Here is a 19,189-nt window from a genome sequence, read left to right on the forward strand (position 1 = left end):
TTTCACTTCGTAAATCACAATTGTAAATTTTCGCGGCAAAATAATAGGTCCGCCGCGGTATGGGTATCTTAGTTCGACTGCTGCTATCGATAAATTCAGCAACTATCGACATGAGTTTGGAACCAGTGCTGATAAAAGAAAATAGCCAACAAATAGTTAACATTAAATGAAATTATTTTACATAATCCAATTTTAATTTTTATTTTGGGACTTTAATCTTAATTTCTAGAAATCTTTAAAAGATCCGCAACTAGCCATAAAATAGCTGAAATGGCAGCACTTCTTCGCTCGACTGCACCTATCGATACAACTACCGATAGCAGGTGGAACAGCTGATCGTAGCGTGCACGTTTTAAATTAAAAGCAGACCATTTGTATTACTATTTAACGAATTTTCACTCGAAATGCAAACAGAAGGCAATGCAAAACGTAAGCGACCGAAGAAGAAAGGCAATCGCTTCATGCGCAACGCTAAGGGCTTTGCCAAGCAGGGAATCTTTGGCCGAGGGACGCACATAGACGATGAGCAGTTTAGCTACTTCATCAACATTCTGGACGCCATGAAGGCTGGCTTCGAGGATGTGGAGGAGCGCGGTGAGTAAATGGTCGTAATTCAGTTTTTCAGTGGCATCACCTATTTATCACTCTGTGCAGTAAACATGGCCAACAATGTGTTTGAGCAGACAAGAGAGCAGGAGATCCACTTGGCCTCCAATCAAATTGTATCCAAAGCACTGGAATCGCTCATTGGATTCGTGGACAGCGAACAGCTGGAGCGATACTTCAACACATTTGGAGACAGTCTGCGTCCCTTGTGCTCGGACAGATTTGCCTCGCACGTGCTGCAGAAGATGCTTGAAATTGCCTTTTTGCGCGGCCTGGGCAAGGCAGCTGCCCAGGAGGTCAGCGACGCTCCGACCACGGCAAAGAAGGCCAAGCCAGATGCTGCACAAATCGAAGAGGAGTACAATTTGGAAACAGAATTCAGCGAGGACCATCGCGAGAAGTGTCGCCAGTTCGTGGTGCGCATCTCAAAGTTTATGTTGAACAATTTGGAGGATTTCGTGTGGGACACGTGTGCCAGTCACATCATGAGGACGGCTATACTGTGCCTAGTGGGCATGCATGTTCCCAAAATAGCCTTCGAAAAGGGAGGCGCTGAGATGGCCAAGCATCGCAAGCTGTACACCGTGCCCGAGGACTGGCATGAGGTGATGAAAGAGTTTCCCCAGCGCCTGGAGATGTGGCCACAGTTCGTGGACTTCCCCTACCAGGAGCACTCGTCTGCCCTCCTGGGCGTCATCTGCCTGGCCCTGAGTGTGGCCGACAAGAGTTTGCTGAAGCATTTTGGCAAGAAAATTTTGGTGCAGAGCCTGCTGAAGCCCAACGAAGAGAATGAAAATGATGAGGAGAAAAAGGACACAAAAATCGAAATCAAAGACGATGACGAAGAGGAGAAGGAGAAGGAGGCTACCCCAACGGAAGAGAAAGAGCAGAGCGCGGAGAAGCCAGCCGAGGATGCGCCAGTGCTGCCGAAAGTCTTTCACCATCAGAGCGCCGTCATCCTGCTGGAGACCATTCTGAGCGTGGCGGGTGCCAAGCTGCTGACCCAACTCTATGCGATGCTGTTCAGTGGCCGTGTCGGCTACCTCGCCAAGCAGCAAGGGACAAACTTTGCCGTGCAGCGACTGCTCCAGCACATAAAGGAGGTGACAGACTTTGAGGCCGTCTTCACAGAGCTTCAGCCGCAAGTGGAGGAGCTGCTCAAAATGGGCTACACTGGCGTGGTGTCTGCCCTGAGTGCCGCCTGCCTGCGACTGGGCGCCAAGCAGGCACAGATGATAGCCGTTCTACAGAGCTCGCTGCATGTCAGCGGCGGCGACAAGGAGAAGGCCAAATTGTTCTTCAATTGCCTCATCAAACTGAAACCCTCCGAGGTGCTGGCCAGCGATGAGTCGGGATTCGTGCACCTCCATGGCTCACTGATTGCACAGCATGTGCTGCAGTTCAACAAACCGATTTTCCTGGTCAACTGCATCCTCGATCTGCCAGCGGCCCAACTGGCGCAGATCTTCAACACACCCAACGGCTCCCACATAGTCGATGCCTTCATGCAGAGCAAGTTCATAGGCGAAAAGTCGCGTGAGCGGCTTATCCGACAGCTGGATGGCTTCTATGTGGACTTGGCCATTACCCGCCATGGATCACGAGTGCTCGAGGAATGCTTCAAGGCCTCACAGGAGGCGCAACAGCTGCGCATAGCCAAGGAGCTCACCGCGAAGTCAAACATGCTCAAGGGTTCGCCTTTCGGGCGTCTTCTCTACGCCAAGTATCGCCTGGAAACGTACAACCTCTCGCCCACGCAGTGGCAGGCGAGCCTGGCCAAGCAGCTGGAGCCAGAGCTGCCGGGCGCCAAACGGATGCCAGCCAAGACAGCAGCTGAAGCGTTTAAGGATATACTAAGCTAGGACCTTGACCTGTTGACAATCAATAAAATGTAATTCCACACACAGATAATGTTTAGCCGATAAGCGACTGCATCGAACGCTGCCGCGAGCTCAGTCGCGTTGCGTCCGTCAAAGCTGAAGCATGTGGCTGCTGCAGGTGCTCTTCGTTTGCTGTTTGCTGGCCACCACTTGGGCCACCTTTGGGGATGAGGCCATCTTCGAGGATGAGGATATTTACAATCAGGCGCTGCCGCCAGTGCCACACACGGGCATCACGGCGCCAGGCACCAAATGGTGTGGGCCCGGCAATACGGCAGCAAATTTCGATGACTTGGGCAGAGAGCGAGAGACGGACAAGTGCTGTCGGGCACACGACCACTGCGAGGAGATCATCGAGTCACACAGCGCGCTGCACGGACTACCCACCAACACGGATTGGTTTCCCATGTGAGAGACGCCACACTCCCAGTGGAAAATCGATATAAAGTCGTGACTGCTCTTCTCTCTTTGCAGCCTCAAGTGTACCTGCGAGCAAACGTTCATCAACTGCCTGCAGGCAGTCAACAGTCTCACGTCCAACACCTTGGGCCGCATCTACTACGGCAGTCGGAGGAAGTGCTTTGCCAATGGCTATCCCACCACTGGGTGCAAGCAGTACCAGGAGGGAACGTTCCGCAAGCGTTGCATACGCTACAATGTGGACAAGGCCTCGGCAAAGGTCTGGCAATTCTATGACATGCCATTTTACACAATCCACCACACGAATGCCGCCTGACATGACCATGGAACGAACAGTTCCTCTTGTTTCGGATGATGTTAGCTGATAGATGGGTTCTGGAATTACAGATGAAGAGCAGGAGAGATTAAAAACAAAACAACAAACTTTTTAATTGAATGGAATTGTTGATGTATTGTAATCGTTGGCTTATCGCTGGCCAATGCCAATAGTTCAATCTTCTGTGCTCTCCTCGACATGTGTGTAGAAGGCCAAGTCGTAGAACTGCCAGCGCTTCGGCTGTGTCTCATCCACTCTGTAGCTTAGGCAGCGCTTCTCGAACATGTCCACTTGGTTCTCAGTACACGAGACTGTGGGATGGCCATGTGCAAAGCAAACATCTTTGCCGCGAAAGTAAATGCGGCCCAGAGTCAGCGATTGTGTGTTGTGCAGCGAAGTGAGGCAATTGCGAAAGGCAGACTCGCAGGCACAGGAGAAGCTGGAAGAGCAGTCGTTGGTGAGGAATAAAGAACCAAGTGTGTGCAGCTTACATGGGAAAGATGCCATCATTGCTCAGTCCATAGGCTTCCTCTTGCGGTGGTATTTTCTCCTGGCAGTTGTCGTGCGCGCGACAGCACATGTCCAGCTCCCTTTCGACGCCCAAATCGTCGTAATTGAGCGCTATATTGCCGGGTCCACACCATTTCGTGCCCGGCACAATGATGCCTATGCCAAGTATCACATCGAAGCCAGCGACAAGCGCCAAAACAGCAGCCACAAATCGTTGAAGGTGCATAGTACACAAAAGTAAGCAGACGACTGATGATCAAAGGGGACTTTCGTCTGAGAAGAAATTCGTTTGAAATGTGAGCAGAGATTACACAGACCTCAAGCCGGAAGAGCCCATAACTTTTGAGACCTCCCTCGCTAGCAAGAGATTGGGAAACTCAGAGATTTGTTTATAATTTCAAAAAGTTGTTTATTTATTAATGAATTCAACTGTGAGCTTAAGACTGGATATTCCCAGTTGGGTGCGGCACAACAACCCAATCCTTGGCCTCCGTCGCCTGCCAATTCGTTACATTATATTGTTGCTATGCCGCTAATAAACTTGTATTTAGTTATATTTGAAATATTTTGAATAACTCGCGTTCCAATTGTAATTTTTGTGGCTACTAAACATGCACTAACTGAGGTGTTTAATCAATGGACTTCATTTTGCACAGATGATTGACGGGAATCATCTTGACTTCGTCGTTTATTTTGCAGACGAGCACGTCGCCCTCCTGCTTGGAGAGTACGCGACCCACCGATTCCCTTTCCTCGCCGTAGATCACCTTGAACTCATCGCCGCTGTTGGGCGGCACGGGTGCCAAGTGCTCGCTGACAATGGAGACGCTGCGATCTTCCTGCCGCAAGAACACAGAGCACACGCCATTGGAAACGGTGCGAATGATGCCCGTTTGTCCCACCAGATCGGTGTCGTCGTGCGTGTGAATCCGCACCTCGATATCGGTGGTGCACCAGTCGCCCATCGACGAGTCCAGGCTGGCACCCGGTGTCTGAGGATTGTACGGCGACTGCGGTATGCCACCGGGCGTATTGGGCGAATAAGTTGATGGCGATGGGGTGTTCAAGTAGCCAACAGGGTACGGCGAGGGAGCTGGACTGGGACTGGGATTGAACGGACTGTAGCTCCTATCCGAACCGTAGAGCGTGCCCGGTGTTTGTGGGGCGAACTGAGATGTCATCTGGTAGCCAGGAGTGCTGGGATTGTAGCCTGGACTTGGGCTGGGCTCCTCCAGCGAATAATCGAAATCGTTATTACGCGCCGGCGTTGTGTTCGCTGTCGGATCCCAGGCACCATGGCGTGGCGTCATGCTGCCATCATGCGATGGCGTCATTGTGCCATAAGGCGTACGCGTATCCGTGTCCCAGTTGGGTGTTTGATTGCCCACCAACGGGGTCTTGGATCCCGCAGCAGTGTAGCTTGGCGTTTGTGCACCATAGCCCGGAGTACGTGCTGGCGTGCGGCCATATGTGGAGACGCTGCCCTCCTTGCCGGGCACTCCAACAATGGCAATGTGATTCCTATCGACCGATATTGTCTGACACGAAGTATGCAGCTCCACGCGAGCTGTGGCGTCTGTAGCGTCCTTGACAATGCCCACGGCACCTAAACCAAACAGAAATGGGTCAGAAATAAAGATAAATGTGAGTCTGAACGTAGATTAATACCTTTATAGGGTCCGCCACTGATCTTGATGGTTTTGCCCAATATTTCACGATCACGAGTCACGCGGAAACCGCCCCTGCCGCCGCGCGCTCCACCACGTGCACCTCCCCTTCCGCCAGATGGATGCATGGGCGATTGTATGCGCGGCGACATGAAGCCAAGTCCGCCCATCGTTCCTGCAGGATTAACGTTTGCCTTGCTGCCGCCTGCCAACTGCAAGTGACGCGTCTTGCACACAAATATGCCGCCGTTTTCGGTATACATGCGGCAGTGCAGAAAGGCCAAACTGCGATACAAGTGCTTGATCTCACCGGAACGACCCTGAGGATTGAAATTAAAATATATTTTTGACATGCCCAGCCAGAGGACTCGAGTGTTTACTCACAGCATGAGGCCCCTCCATAACCTTAACTATGTCACGGCGGCGTATCTGATTTTGATCAGCATCCAGAGCCACAGTATTGCGATTCTCTCGCCGCTTGTGCAAGGCAGTTGGCTTGCACTCGATGCACTTGCCATTCATGCCCAAAACATGAAAGTTTTCACGCTCCAAGCGCACAATGACGCCCACATTTTGAGAGCTGCAAAAAGGAATTCCATTACCCATTGCAGAAGCTAAACATTGCACAATAAACTCACTCAAGCTGCACCAAGTCGCCCCATTGGAACTGGCCGAGACAGTCCACGCCTGTGGCCACATCAGAGCAGAGCTGCAGATCCCGTGGCAAGACCTCCAATTCGTGATTGGTCAAGTCAGAGACGAGCACCACTCGCAGTGGCTCCACGCGAATAATGAGACCAGTTTCGCCCTCATAGCGACCTGCCAGCACCCTGGCATGGTCTCCGGTCTTGAAGTACTTGCGCAGCTCGCTGGCTTTGAAAATTAAAGGATCCTAAACGAGAAAAAGCATTATAAAGAGCTGCAGCAAGTACAGGGTGAACCTTAGCAAACCTTTAGATCCTGATGCTTGGGCATAACCGTGATCATGGTGCCGTCAATGGCCACAATCTTTGCCTGCAAGTTCTCCAAGTCTCCCACGCAAACCTCAACATTGTCACCCATCGAAAAGGAGTGCGTTGAAGTGGGATCATCCTTGACATTGCCCAACAGTTCCAGGTTCACCTCTGTTGGCAAAATGTATGTAAAAAATGTGTGACAAGGGATGCTTCATGGTAATTACCTTCCGGCGACTCTTCAAAGCGCTCCAGCTCAGCCAACGTGGGCTTTACGCCGTCTGATAGAATGGCCGACATGGTAAAGTTCTTGTAGAGGAAACCCTTGCGCGAATAACGATTTCCCTCGAAGAGCAGGAAGTCACCATCCGAGTGCACCTCACCACCAATGGCTCTGTGAAAACAAATTAATTAGAGGGGTTGATATGGCTAAAAGCTGGACAGACGTACCTAACGGCTTCTGGGTCGAAAGGTTTAGCCACTGGCCGCCGTTTCTTCTTGCGCTTGCCATCGTCTGTTTCCTGCAAAAGGAAAGTGTAAATGCTATGAGTTCAGTTCCAATTTAAGCAATGTCATAATTAATTAATTACAGTTGCTGTTGTCCTCAAAGCACCGCGCATGCGGGTGTAGTCTATCCTGGGTAGCAGCTTCAAGTGCACCTGATTTTGTGCCAAATCAACGTAGTCCACCTGCGCAATGTCATCCTTGTAGAGCCCACGCTTGAGGCGCACCCACTGCTTGACCTTCAAGCCGACCTGCTCCTTGACCACCTTCAGCACATCCGTCATTTCCTTGATGGGCACCATCTCCTGCTTCCATTTGCCCATTCGCAGATTACCCACGTTATCGATGGCTGTCTTGACGTGCGTTTGCTTATAGGCTTCCAGATAAATGTAACCCTTGACGCCCTCGGGTGCAATAATCGATTTGATTTGGATGGGATCATCCGTGTTGAGGTATGTCAAGAACTTTCGCATCAACAGCAAAGCTGTGGCCTTCTCCTCGCCAATGCGACACTTGACCATCCATAAATTGGGATCCCTATGAGGATTCAGAATGTAGTACATGGTAGTGGCAAGATTATATTCCTTTAAACTCACTTAATGCCAGGCAGCAGCGTCTGCTGGGTGATCTCATCGGACATCTCTTCCCCGCCATCGCCAAAGTGTCGCTTTGCAATGGATTCATCGGCATATTTCTTTCGCAGGTACTCTTCAATCTCATCTTCCTTTTGAGTGCTTTAAAAGAGAACAAACATTGATACTTTTCCTGTGATGAATGGTTATTCCTTTACTTACTCCCATAAGTTTGTGCCGCGTCGCCTTATTTCGATGTCCCTGGCCGTTGGCCCGAGCTCATCAATCTCGTTGCCAACAATTCCAATCTCATTGGCACCTTCTTCCCATTCGTCATCTTCGTCAACCTATTGATGGTGTGTGCAAGCTCAAAGATTATACTACAAATTTGAGTAGAAAAGCGTTCGCGTACGCACCTCATCGTCCACCTCTGCCTCGTCTATGATGAAGCCACCAAAGCGTTCCTTCTTCTTTTTCTTTCGTGGATGATCGTCATTCTCCTCCTCCTCGTACTCCTCAGAGTCGATGTCTTCGCCTGGTGGCTCCTCCTCTTCCTCGCCCGACTCTTCGCTTTTGGCTCGGTTTCCACGTCCGTGCGGAGACTCGGACCCGGAGCCCGAATGAGCCGATCGGGATCTGGAGCGCGAAGATCTGGACATGGATCTGGATCGCGACCTTGAGCGCTGGCCAGACTTGGATCTGACGCTGCGCTGCGACTTGTTTGATATCGATCCATCTTCCGACCCACTGTCCGACATATTGCTGACTTCGGAGTCTGACATTCTAATTAAATCTGTAAACGTGTGCGACTGCGGGCAAGCGCATCACGGAAAAGTGCATATCAAACGCATCGTTAGGATCTGAGTGTTGAAATATTGAATGCTGGTGCACTGTGATATGTAAATATGTGCACTTACTACAGGTTTTGTTTGGTTTTTCACGAAATATTAATATTTTTTCCAATTTTATGCCACGCTCAGTGTGACCGCGGATGCATCGTTTAAAAATACCACCGAGCCCTAAAAATATACCGAAATATACTTTCTTATGGACAAAATATACCCCAAGAATACCGAAGGACTATCAGCTGTTTCCTCTATCGAAATCGATAGTCCGATATACTTTTACTACACAAACACAAACATAAATATTTTGAGATACCACTTCCGTACGGTACTTTCGTGTTCGTGTTGTGTTGTTGCTTTGGTGAAAGTGTGTGGATTCAAATCGTTTTATCAGAGCAAATCAAGGTCCGGGGCTCATTATAAATAAGAGAATATTCGTAGTGTAACAGAATAGTGTGAGTGAGTTTCGTGTGTCACCTGCCACAAGAATTCTGGTCACAAGCATGAGCCAGGGCACAGAAATGTATTAATTACTAAACCTGTTTCGAATTCGCAGTAGAATTACTAATGCTTTTATATACTACATCGCATCCATATGTATTCAAGCATACATACGTACATATAAATGTAGCAATTGAGAAACACATACATATGTATAGATGTGGAACCAACTAGCATATTGTGTTTGATTAAATGACGACAGGCTCTGCTCAAGTTCAGTGTCAATGCAATCAAAGGAGGAGATTATAGGAGTGGAAATCAAGGTCTGGTCTGCTGGCCGAATGGCACACACCCTTTGAGTCACTCGACGAGGCATTCAACCATCTCATGCTTCGCTTCGGAATGATGTCACACAAACTAGAAAGACATTATATACATATCTACATATGTATTTATATCCGTATAAATTATATTTGGGTGGGAGCTGACAGCGAACGAGCTCTGCTCTCCAAAGAATACACCTAATGGTCGTTGCGTGAATTTAAGTAATCTAATTGAAGCCCCAGCCACGTTGGGAATTTGTAACAATTTTGCCAAGTAGTTAACCCAATTATTCGCATATTCCTAAGGTGTGTGCCGGCCTGGGCTGTCATGTGAGGGACACACTAAAAAGTTAGATAAAAATTTGGTTATGAATCGCTTTTTAATCTTTTGCCAAGCTTCTAAGCTTTCCCTGTCGGTACTTGTGCTTAATATTATTTCTATAATTAAAACAGATAACTAAAAGCGTAAGATGGATGATCTAAAGGGCTTCTTGCGGCAAGCCGGCCAGGAATTTCTGAATGCCGCTGGCGATGCTGCCATGGGGGCCGCCAAAGAGGTGGTTGGCTCTGTGATAAACGAAATATTTATCAAAAAGGAAGCCGACACCAAGCGAGTGCTGCCCAGCATCAAGAACATGCGAGTCGTAAGTGCAAAAGTTTAAATAAAATATACATAAGTAGACATAGCCATATACAGTACATAGTAACAAATAGACACTGAAATCCATATGCATGTAATCCACCAACTCCTAACAATTAAATACATTCCATTCAATCGTTCGTTACTGACATTAGCAACCCTTGCAATCATCTCAAGCTGTGTTCTATGGGAATGTAAGTACATGTTGTTGGCATTGACACAATTCCATTCGAAGGATAATTGTGCTGCCAAAATTGTTGTAACGTGTCCTTGATGTGTGTAACCTATCTAGATGTGTGTAAAGTCTTATTCTATGTCCTCGAATTATACAAAAATACACTGTACCCTGTACATACATTGTATTTATTCATTTATCATCTAGAACTTAAACATTTAAACGACTTAAATGAGTCAGAGGATAATCCCATTGTGTCATATTCTAGTTGGGCGAAACGAGCTCGAATCTGGGACCCTACTCTGAGGTGCAGGACTATGAGACCATTCTGAACAGTTGCCTGTCCAGTGGATCACTCTTTGAAGATCCCATCTTCCCGGCCAACAATGAGTCACTTATGTTCTCGCGTCGCCCAGATCGTCACATCGAGTGGCTGAGGCCCCATGTAAGTGAAACTTTAATTGGTTATAAATTAGCTTTTAATTGTATAAATTTATCTTTGATTAGGAAATTGCCGACAATCCGCAGTTTTTTGTAGAGGGATTCTCCCGGTTTGATGTGCAACAGGGCGAACTTGGGGATTGCTGGCTCCTGGCAGCCACCGCCAACTTGACACAGGAATCCAATCTGTTCTTCCGCGTCGTGCCACCCGAGCAGAGCTTCGAGGAGAATTACGCTGGCATATTTCACTTCCGCTTCTGGCAGTACGGTAAGTTTAATCAGCCAACGAGCATCATCTGACAATTATTTATAAACTAAACCAATTAAAAACAGGCAAATGGGTGGATGTAACCATCGATGATCGTTTGCCAACCTCACGCGGGGAGCTGGTGTACATGCATTCAACGGAGAAAAATGAATTCTGGAGTGCACTCTTGGAGAAGGCCTATGCCAAGTATGAGCAAGCTATTCCCGCTAACTTATAGCTTATTTATTCTATGCATTCTCAGACTTCATGGTTCCTATGAGGCGCTCAAGGGCGGCAGCACGTGTGAGGCCTTGGAGGACTTTACCGGCGGTGTCAGCGAGTGGTATGACCTCAAGGAGGCGCCCGGTAATCTCTTTGCCATCTTACAAAAGGCAGCCGACCGCAACTCCATGATGGGCTGCTCGATTGAGCCGGATCCGAATGTGCTTGAGGCAGAAACGCCTCAGGGACTGATTCGTGGACACGCGTACTCCATTACCAAGGTGCAAACACGCATAAAATGTCACCTATGGGAGAGCTAATCAACATCTTTGGATTGTGTATTTGCAGGTGTGCTTTATAGATATTGTTACACCGAACAGGCAGGGCAAGATACCAATGATACGCATGCGTAACCCTTGGGGCAATGAAGCCGAGTGGAATGGCCCGTGGAGTGACAGCTCCGCCGAGTGGCGCTACATCCCAGAAGACCAGAAGCAGGAAATCGGACTCACCTTCGATAGAGATGGCGAGTTCTGGATGTCATTCCAAGATTTCCTGCACCATTTCGACAGAGTGGAGGTAAGAAAGGGCTGCCCTTACCCTGTCTAGGAATTGTTTAATGGTAAAATTAATTCTTTTTCAGATTTGCAATTTGTCTCCCGACTCTTTGACAGAGGACCAACAGAACAGTGGCAAGCGCAAGTGGGAGATGTCCATGTACGAGGGTGAATGGACACCAGGCGTGACAGCTGGCGGCTGCCGTAACTTCCTGGACACTTTCTGGCACAATCCCCAGTATATAATTACGCTGGTGGATCCCGATGAGGATGATGAGGAGGGACACTGCACGGTTATTGTTGGTTTAATGCAGAAAAATCGCAGATCAAAGCGCAACATGGGCATGGAATGTCTGACCATTGGCTTTGCCATTTACAACCTCAACGAACGCGAACTGGAGAACCGTCCGCAAGGCCTCAACTTCTTTCGGTACAAGTCGTCGGTGGGACGTTCTCCACATTTCATTAATACCCGAGAAGTATGTATGCAACAGTTTTCTAGTTTATATTAATAATTTAACTCCTTTTGGGGTTTCTCTTGCTTAGGTTTGTGCTCGTTTCAAGCTGCCTCCTGGCCACTATCTGATTGTGCCTTCCACTTTTGATCCGAACGAGGAGGGAGAGTTCATCATTCGCGTGTTCTCCGAAACCCAAAATAACATGGAGTGCGTACATGTAGAAAATGATAATCAGTTTGTATATTAGAAATAATTCGGGATGCTTCAATTTTGCGGGGTTTTTTCTAATTTCTATTTTAAAAACGCAACTAAAGTGCATTATGGGTAGGTGAAGACGCAGTCTATACGTAATACCCCTATGTTTGTTTTCTAGTGCAAGTAGTTGTTGTAGCTACCGCAGTTTGTTTACTTTACCCCTCTACACATTCCCATATTCTATATATATGTTTACATGCTATATATTTCAATTGTAGCTTATCTCCGACCCCTCACAGTATTCATTACAGAACAAAAATAACAACAGCAACAGCAAAAACCTGATTAAAGTACGTCTGTCCGACTGTTTGCACAACTGTATCTTAGATTCTAGACTAATTAAACGGAGTATTACGGATGCTCATGCTCATAGCAACAAAAGTATTTAAAATAGTGCAATTTATAATATATTTTTATGCTTTAATTCTTTCCTAACTCTTTTTGCAATCGAACAATTACTGAGATTACCCTCGCGGTCTACTTTTAATGCTGTCTTTAATGTATTTTCTCATGTACCTAAACAACTATTAAATATGGTAATAAACAGAGCGGCAGAGTACCCCTCCAACAACGTTTTGTGCTTTAAACTTGAAACCCCTTTTATCTATGGAACATAAGTCGAGATTTCCCGTGACATTTCTCTCAAATTTGGCATGCTTAGATCTTGTGATATTACATTTAAAACATTTGACTATCAATTGCGTTTCATTCTCATCAATCATTTCACTTTCTACCTCTCTGCAGAGAGAATGATGATCATGTGGGGTACGGTGGCAAGGCCGATACGGTAAGTAGGGGTTACCTATAGGAGGATTTCCTTGATAATGTTTTGCTTTGGTCAACAGATAACACCGGGATACCCAACACCCAAGCCACTGGATCCGCAGAAGGAGAGCTTGAGACGTTTGTTTGACAGCATCGCTGGCAAGGACATGGAAGTTGATTGGATGGAGCTGAAACGTATCCTGGATCACTCGATGAGAGATGGTAAGGGCACATTTATTTCTTTACATTTCCATTTAATGTGTGCTCTGCTTTTCCCTTAGATTTGCCAAAGCCAGTTGTCTATAATCGTTTTACCGCCAACAATGCATTTGAGACGCAGGCAGCAGGCCCTGGCGAGGATGCCGGCGGCGCCTGTGGACTCTTGTCGTTGATTTGTGGCCCATTCTTAAAGGGTACGCCCTTCGAGGATCAGCTGGGCGGGAGTGATCCATCGAGTAAGAGGTTAATGGGTGAGAACCCATCGGATGGTGCTGCTGTAACATCAGGTGGTAAGAGAGAACGGATAAAAAGTCTCCGATGCAAGTTTTAAATTATCAACTTACAGCTGTAATTGTCGATGAGACTCATGGCTTTTCCAAGGATGTTTGTCGCTCCATGGTGGCCATGCTGGATGCTGATAAATCTGGCAAATTAGGATTCGAAGAGTTCGAGACTCTGCTGTCGGACATTGCCAAATGGAAGGCCATCTTCAAGGTCTACGACGTGGAAAACACTGGCAGGGTGTCGGGCTTTCAGCTGCGGGAAGCACTCAACTCTGCTGGCTATCACTTGAACAATCGCGTGCTGAACGTTTTGGGTCATCGATATGGCTCCCGAGACGGACAAATTGCCTTTGATGATTTTATTATGTGTGCAGTGAAAATAAAAACTTATATTGGTAAGTTATGGCACCCAAAAGAAGAGAATTCCCTTTGTGTTAAAGCCGTTTACTTTCCTTGCAGAGATATTCAAGGAGCGGGATACGGAGAAAAATGAAACAGCCACGTTTACGCTGGAGGAATGGATTGAACGTACAATTTACTCTTAAGCCAGAGGCAGAGCCAGGGACACTTACCTGTAATCTCATTCTGTTTGAATTTCGTCTTCATATTGTTGCAATACTTGGCATTATATATATACATAGTACAAAGCACTTTTCATACCAATAATATGCTGCCGCCCGAAATTGCATAAATTGTTCAGCTGTTAAATATCAATTGACAAATCCCAGAGATATTTATATAAATGTTTATGTCTTTCCGAATTATAAATTAGGTATATTAATGTATTGACACGGTGTTAACTTATTCAATTAAACAAATGTGATGCATCCATCTTAAAGTTTCATCTACTAAATCGGCATTCAAAAAGCAAGCGCTGTCTGTCAGCTGTGGGCATTGTGGGGCCATGAGCCATGAGGGATAAAACAAACTTCACATTTTTATACCCGGTACTCGAAGAGTAAATAGGGTATATTGTATTTGTGCGGATAACGGTTGTATGTAACGCACAGAAGGAAACGTTTCCGACCCCATAAAGTATATATATTCTTGATCAGCATCAATAGCCGAGTCGATTGAGCCATGTCTGTATGTCCGTCTGTCCGTCCGTCCGTCCGTCCGTCCGTCCGTCCGTCCGTCCGTCCGTCTGTCCGTCTTGTTTGTCGGCTAGTTCTCAGAGACTATAAGAGCTAGAGCCACCAAATTTTGGCATCAGACTGCTGTATGCTCACACTGAAACCAGTGTATTTCAAAAATTAGCCCCGCCCCCTTCCGCCCACGCAAAAGGTCGAAAACCTCCCAAATCGACAGGGCAAGATACCAATGATACGCATGCGTAACCCTTGGGGCAATGAAGCCGAGTGGAATGGCCCGTGGAGTGACAGCTCCGCCGAGTGGCGCTACATCCCAGAAGACCAGAAGCAGGAAATCGGACTCACCTTCGATAGAGATGGCGAGTTCTGGATGTCATTCCAAGATTTCCTGCACCATTTCGACAGAGTGGAGGTAAGAAAGGGCTGCCCTTACCCTGTCTAGGAATTGTTTAATGGTAAAATTAATTCTTTTTCAGATTTGCAATTTGTCTCCCGACTCTTTGACAGAGGACCAACAGAACAGTGGCAAGCGCAAGTGGGAGATGTCCATGTACGAGGGTGAATGGACACCAGGCGTGACAGCTGGCGGCTGCCGTAACTTCCTGGACACTTTCTGGCACAATCCCCAGTATATAATTACGCTGGTGGATCCCGATGGCAAGGCCGATACGGTAAGTAGGGGTTACCTATAGGAGGATTTCCTTGATAATGTTTTGCTTTGGTCAACAGATAACACCGGGATACCCAACACCCAAGCCACTGGATCCGCAGAAGGAGAGCTTGAGACGTTTGTTTGACAGCATCGCTGGCAAGGACATGGAAGTTGATTGGATGGAGCTGAAACGTATCCTGGATCACTCGATGAGAGATGGTAAGGGCACATTTATTTCTTTACATTTCCATTTAATGTGTGCTCTGCTTTTCCCTTAGATTTGCCAAAGCCAGTTGTCTATAATCGTTTTACCGCCAACAATGCATTTGAGACGCAGGCAGCAGGAAGGCCGTTCAACGTTTCATGGACATGGGCGACTTTCCCAACTCTGAAGGGCATGCAAAAGCAACAGCAGCAGCAGCAGCAGCAGACTCTGCTCTGAGCTGGCTCCATGTCCAGCTAAACGATCACCGCTCTTCATTTTCATTGTGCCGCGATGGGTCAGCACATGACAATGCGTGTCACGTCTGAATAAGTTCGAGGCTGGCTGCAGCTAACAGCCAGAGACACTCTGCAGCATCTCCTCCTACTCGACAGGTGCACCTGTCGCCGCTGGGTGTGCGTAGGCCGCCCCCATTGTTGCCACCGAGTGTCACTGGGCGCGGCAGCAGCCAAACGAGCCATGCAAATGCAAACGTCACCCCGGTGCCCCGAACTTCTATTTTCACATTTGCACATATGGTCAGCATCTACATGGAACCCAAGCAGCAAGAAGAGCATTCGTATGGCATTGGTTCTACCCACAAGCTCGAAAATAATTCTGGAGGATGAGCTAAGCTGCATCCTCTTGGAGCTCTTCTCTTCTCATAGAAGTCAGGCATCAGTCAGAGGGTCTTACTAAAGCAGATCGATCGATTGTTACACCTGTCATGGATATGTCGTGATTTATTCTGATAAGTGTCTCGATGGGTGGTTGGATCGTTCAATGAACCCAGCTCGGAATTCGCGTGACTGCTCGGGTGCCCCATTAGATCATCAGCATCATTAAGAACAATGAATAATGTCATATAAATTCATGTTAAATTCAGCCTCTGCGCTGCTTCTGTTTATTCACAATTTTTGAGGCGTATAGCAAAATATTATCATCCAAAATGATGGCCAAAACGAACCGAACCCCAACTAACCATAGAAGAGTTCAATCAACTTGAGTCACTTGAGTTCCTGTGAACAAATGTTGCTGAAATCTCTATCCGGAGGTTACTGGCTAGTTCCTAGAGAGCAAACTATAAGCAAATACACTCGTATTTATTGCTAACCTTAGAAACTAATTTAACAAATTAATTTGCAGATGTTCATCCACTACATGGACTCGCGCAGCACGGCGAGTAGTCTATAGCATTGCTTGAGCACCTGAGGGGAAGAGGGGAAATGTAATTGGAAAAGTAATTAGATTTTTCTTAGATTCTCCTTACAATCATGTAGGTTCCCAGAGTGTAGGGCATACACGGCTCGGCCACAAAGACTAATGGTTTCTGGGCGCGTAGAATGATAAAGCCGAGATCCCGCTGAATTTGCACAGACTTGGTGTGCCAGTCGGAGATTGCGAACGCCTCCTGAGCGATCTCCGTGGACTGAAAGTGAATGTGACAATGACAATGAATCCCAAGAAGATGGCAGAAGACATACCAAATGGTGAACGTAGCTTCCGGCCGTGCACCAAGCGGACAACTGCATGAACACGATCATAGTGAAGATCACGAATTTCAAGGCCATCCTGGGATCAGTTTCAGCGGCTACCATTGTCTCGAAGGTGGTTATCGAGATCATTGCAAAACTGGCTATCATCTGGGTAATGAACGTGGCGTAGAACGCACGATTGGCCTTGTCCACCAAGCTACAAATATAGATGGGGATTCGATTAGCGGAAGAACCAACCACTGAGCCACTCAACCACCCACTTGATGATGTGCTGGTGGTAGCGAATCACCCGACGGAACTCAATGTGGAATTGATCGTCGCTAAGGGACTTGAGATCGCCCAACTTTCGGAGCTCAATGCCGAGTAGCTTGAGATTGAGTGCTGTCTGGATGACCGTGCTGAAGCCTACGATCTCCACATTCAGAATGGTTAACAAGTTGTGGTGGGAGCTGAGGCTTAGCCACACATAGACCACCCAGTGCGCCCACGGGTGGAGGTCGTGCCGATGCCAGTCGAAGGGCATGAGCACGTGGTACGGCAGTCGGCCCTCGCCAAACAGCGGCAGCAAGCAAATGGCAATGCTGAACATATGCAAGAGTGCAAAAAAACCGAAGCTCATGTAAGACTCTATGATGTACGCGTAGCTCTGCCATTCCAAAATCTCGTCATCGTGGCTCGGACGGACCACTTCGTCGTAGTAGGCAAAGTCCCTTATGACCTCGTCCATATCGTTGGCGTGCTCATGAACGAAATATGATTTGGTCCAGATCAGAGCCACCTAAAGGGCATTTAATGTTGAGATTTATTAAGTGGAGTCTCAGGATTACTCTTACCCCAATGATCCACACCAAGTCGTCACCCATGTCGATGATATTCGTGGACTCGTGCACAGCACAGGCCATGGCCGTGAACATCAGCGCCTGGTTGCACAGGAAAAACCAGTTGAACGGTCGGTACATGGGCTTCGAGGTCATCTTCTTGTTGGGATAATGACAGATCGCACTGCAAGAATATTTAAGATGTTAAATGAAGCTAGAGATGGCCTTCAATCGGCTGGACGTACACCAGGAAGGCGCGTTGGGTGTGCATGACGGGACGCGGGATTCGGTCAGGCCTCTTGCGTCCGTGCACAGACCGGAACTCGCCCCAGTAGTCGCGAATCAGGCGAAGATGTGATGTATAGTCGAGGTCTGCCATCGGTCTGGATCTAAACTGTACGCCAGCCTGTCGGCCAGGTCCTATTTATAGTTCGAACCACGGCAGGGATCTAATTACAATTTTAATGTGGAAACGTTTTGTGGGCAACGCCCACGAAGTAAATAAACAGTAAAAACATCTGTTGGAAATCGCACTGCCATGAGCAACGAGGATGTGAAAAAAAAACCAGCGAAAGCGTAGATTTGAGTGCAACCAACTTGCGTTGAGTAATTAGCTTCCTGTGGATTCACACTTGCAGTGTACAGATTTGCATAAACGTAACGTGGATAATGATTTATGACTTATCAGGAAAGAGCCCCAGCAAGGCCGCAGGCTGCCGGGGGACATCCATAACGAGAATTGAACACACAACATAAATCCAGTTCGACCGCTGTCGCGGTCTTTATTCAAATTTCTCCAGCACTCTGGTGGGATGCAACTAAGTACTAGTTCTGGCAACGAGTTTGCTGCCACTCGGGTGTCGTGTCTGGAACGGACAACTTAACATCCGTTTTAAACGGTAATTCCACTGCTGTGGCATGGCATGGCATGGTGCTCCGTGCTCCGTGCTCCTCGGTGCAGCATTTAGCAAGGCCATTGGAATCAATCTAGGATTACCCATGACGAGCCAACCCATCCACTTGTGGGCTATTGACTCCCAGTCCATTCCCATTCCCAGTCGCAGTCCAGACAAGCATTGGCACAAGCCTCCTTTGTTAATAGTCGTACTCATAATAAAGTGTTTTTTATTGCAACCAACCAGCACTGGCACTGGCACTGGCACTGGCCAGCTTAACCATATAATCGGCCCATAATGGCAGAGCCATTATAACAAATTGATATCAATCTAGTTACAATATATGCACAAGTTGCGTCGATGACTCGCCATTGAACTCTGTGCGGGATTCAAGTGCTGGGAGCGATTGCAGCAGCGATGCACCACATGCACATGCACATGGAGAGGCAAAGGCAGAGGCACATGCAGAGGCACGTCTACACACAGCCGTTGAATTCTGATGGGGCAAGAGCGGCCACAGAGGTAACAGTATAGACCAGTATTCCGAGTTGCCTTTGATTCCGATGAGTTGACCAAATTGCTCCTACGGGTTTGATGGGTTCGCTTCAATTTATACAGCATACTGATGAGCGGTTGACCGCTGTTCTGCAAAAACCTCCCAAATGTTCTTTTGAAGATAACAGAAAACTAAAAACGGGTTTGGGATCCGGGTTTTTTCAGTCGCCAAGCTAAAA

The 19,189-nt window shown here is 47.5% G+C and overlaps 7 protein-coding genes across 9 annotated transcripts; 4 read left to right on the forward strand and 3 right to left on the reverse strand.

Moving 5' to 3' along the window:
* Positions 1-331: 331 nt before the first annotated feature.
* On the forward strand, positions 332-2,484 carry LOC117889986 (nucleolar protein 9). Its single transcript, XM_034794569.1, has 2 exons — positions 332-594; positions 655-2,484. The coding sequence occupies exons 1-2, from the start codon at positions 405-407 to the stop codon at positions 2,466-2,468; spliced, it is 2,004 nt and encodes a 667-aa protein (XP_034650460.1). The 5' UTR covers positions 332-404; the 3' UTR covers positions 2,469-2,484.
* A 67-nt stretch (positions 2,485-2,551) lies between these two features.
* On the forward strand, positions 2,552-3,309 carry LOC117889987 (phospholipase A2). The gene is made up of 2 exons (XM_034794570.1): positions 2,552-2,894; positions 2,961-3,309. Exons 1-2 carry the CDS (start codon positions 2,590-2,592, stop codon positions 3,220-3,222), a joined length of 567 nt encoding a protein of 188 aa, XP_034650461.1. The 5' UTR covers positions 2,552-2,589; the 3' UTR covers positions 3,223-3,309.
* Positions 3,310-3,317: 8 nt separating this feature from the next.
* Positions 3,318-4,025, reverse strand: LOC117889988 (phospholipase A2). Its single transcript, XM_034794571.1, has 2 exons — positions 3,714-4,025; positions 3,318-3,661 (listed from the first exon to the last, which is right to left on the reverse strand). Exons 1-2 carry the CDS (start codon positions 3,956-3,958, stop codon positions 3,397-3,399), a joined length of 510 nt encoding a protein of 169 aa, XP_034650462.1. The 5' UTR covers positions 3,959-4,025; the 3' UTR covers positions 3,318-3,396.
* A 204-nt stretch (positions 4,026-4,229) lies between these two features.
* Positions 4,230-8,439, reverse strand: LOC117889985 (transcription elongation factor SPT5). The gene is made up of 12 exons (XM_034794568.1): positions 8,346-8,439; positions 7,845-8,237; positions 7,651-7,775; positions 7,453-7,590; positions 6,943-7,393; positions 6,803-6,873; positions 6,580-6,746; positions 6,351-6,523; positions 6,038-6,291; positions 5,784-5,979; positions 5,401-5,719; positions 4,230-5,338 (listed from the first exon to the last, which is right to left on the reverse strand). The coding sequence occupies exons 2-12, from the start codon at positions 8,208-8,210 to the stop codon at positions 4,362-4,364; spliced, it is 3,237 nt and encodes a 1,078-aa protein (XP_034650459.1). The 5' UTR covers positions 8,211-8,237; positions 8,346-8,439; the 3' UTR covers positions 4,230-4,361.
* A 139-nt stretch (positions 8,440-8,578) lies between these two features.
* On the forward strand, positions 8,579-14,138 carry LOC117890868 (calpain-A). Of its 3 annotated transcripts, none has more exons than XM_034795955.1 (14): positions 8,579-8,678; positions 9,491-9,681; positions 10,121-10,297; positions 10,360-10,561; positions 10,627-10,747; positions 10,803-11,043; positions 11,111-11,341; positions 11,406-11,798; positions 11,866-11,984; positions 12,777-12,819; positions 12,878-13,019; positions 13,079-13,306; positions 13,363-13,695; positions 13,760-14,138. In XM_034795955.1, the coding sequence occupies exons 2-14, from the start codon at positions 9,508-9,510 to the stop codon at positions 13,843-13,845; spliced, it is 2,490 nt and encodes an 829-aa protein (XP_034651846.1). In that variant the 5' UTR covers positions 8,579-8,678; positions 9,491-9,507; the 3' UTR covers positions 13,846-14,138. The 3 variants fall into 3 exon arrangements, with proteins under 3 accessions (XP_034651846.1, XP_034651845.1, XP_034651848.1); XM_034795954.1 differs by having other exon boundaries at positions 8,590-8,728; XM_034795957.1 differs by having other exon boundaries at positions 8,611-8,732.
* A 73-nt stretch (positions 14,139-14,211) lies between these two features.
* Positions 14,212-15,485, forward strand: LOC117889724 (calpain-A-like). Its single transcript, XM_034794146.1, has 5 exons — positions 14,212-14,247; positions 14,585-14,803; positions 14,868-15,062; positions 15,121-15,262; positions 15,322-15,485. Exons 1-5 carry the CDS (start codon positions 14,212-14,214, stop codon positions 15,483-15,485), a joined length of 756 nt encoding a protein of 251 aa, XP_034650037.1.
* A 917-nt stretch (positions 15,486-16,402) lies between these two features.
* Positions 16,403-17,938, reverse strand: LOC117889725 (odorant receptor 47b-like). Its single transcript, XM_034794147.1, has 6 exons — positions 17,805-17,938; positions 17,575-17,743; positions 17,002-17,519; positions 16,730-16,937; positions 16,516-16,674; positions 16,403-16,453 (listed from the first exon to the last, which is right to left on the reverse strand). The coding sequence occupies exons 1-6, from the start codon at positions 17,936-17,938 to the stop codon at positions 16,403-16,405; spliced, it is 1,239 nt and encodes a 412-aa protein (XP_034650038.1).
* Positions 17,939-19,189: the final 1,251 nt, after the last annotated feature.

Source organism: Drosophila subobscura, chromosome E (assembly GCF_008121235.1).
Source record: "Drosophila subobscura isolate 14011-0131.10 chromosome E, UCBerk_Dsub_1.0, whole genome shotgun sequence".
In the NCBI taxonomy this organism is placed as follows: domain Eukaryota; kingdom Metazoa; phylum Arthropoda; class Insecta; order Diptera; family Drosophilidae; genus Drosophila; species Drosophila subobscura.

Bases quoted from the DNA above. Each gene is read 5' to 3' on its own strand.
- LOC117889986 (XM_034794569.1), top strand. From the start codon at position 405: ATGCAAACAGAAGGCAATGCAAAACGTAAGCGACCGAAGAAGAAAGGC. The intron at 595-654 runs GTGAGTAAATGG...CACTCTGTGCAG, and splicing joins CGAGGATGTGGAGGAGCGCG to TAAACATGGCCAACAATGTG.
- LOC117889987 (XM_034794570.1), top strand. From the start codon at position 2,590: ATGTGGCTGCTGCAGGTGCTCTTCGTTTGCTGTTTGCTGGCCACCACT. The intron at 2,895-2,960 runs GTGAGAGACGCC...CTCTCTTTGCAG, and splicing joins AACACGGATTGGTTTCCCAT to CCTCAAGTGTACCTGCGAGC.
- LOC117889988 (XM_034794571.1), bottom strand. From the start codon at position 3,958: ATGCACCTTCAACGATTTGTGGCTGCTGTTTTGGCGCTTGTCGCTGGC. The intron at 3,662-3,713 runs GTAAGCTGCACA...CTGCTCTTCCAG, and splicing joins AATGATGGCATCTTTCCCAT to CTTCTCCTGTGCCTGCGAGT.
- LOC117889985 (XM_034794568.1), bottom strand. From the start codon at position 8,210: ATGTCAGACTCCGAAGTCAGCAATATGTCGGACAGTGGGTCGGAAGAT. The intron at 7,776-7,844 runs GTGCGTACGCGA...CACCATCAATAG, and splicing joins AGGCAGAGGTGGACGATGAG to GTTGACGAAGATGACGAATG. The intron at 5,980-6,037 runs GTGAGTTTATTG...TCCTTTTTGCAG, and splicing joins GGCGACTTGGTGCAGCTTGA to CTCTCAAAATGTGGGCGTCA.
- LOC117890868 (XM_034795955.1), top strand. From the start codon at position 9,508: ATGGATGATCTAAAGGGCTTCTTGCGGCAAGCCGGCCAGGAATTTCTG. The intron at 10,298-10,359 runs GTAAGTGAAACT...ATCTTTGATTAG, and splicing joins TCGAGTGGCTGAGGCCCCAT to GAAATTGCCGACAATCCGCA. The intron at 12,820-12,877 runs GTAAGTAGGGGT...TTTGGTCAACAG, and splicing joins ACGGTGGCAAGGCCGATACG to ATAACACCGGGATACCCAAC.
- LOC117889724 (XM_034794146.1), top strand. From the start codon at position 14,212: ATGAGGGATAAAACAAACTTCACATTTTTATACCCG. The intron at 14,804-14,867 runs GTAAGAAAGGGC...ATTCTTTTTCAG, and splicing joins ACCATTTCGACAGAGTGGAG to ATTTGCAATTTGTCTCCCGA. The intron at 15,063-15,120 runs GTAAGTAGGGGT...TTTGGTCAACAG, and splicing joins CCGATGGCAAGGCCGATACG to ATAACACCGGGATACCCAAC.
- LOC117889725 (XM_034794147.1), bottom strand. From the start codon at position 17,938: ATGGCAGACCTCGACTATACATCACATCTTCGCCTGATTCGCGACTAC. The intron at 17,744-17,804 runs GTACGTCCAGCC...ATATTCTTGCAG, and splicing joins ACCCAACGCGCCTTCCTGGT to TGCGATCTGTCATTATCCCA. The intron at 16,938-17,001 runs GTGGGTGGTTGA...CTATATTTGTAG, and splicing joins TACCACCAGCACATCATCAA to CTTGGTGGACAAGGCCAATC.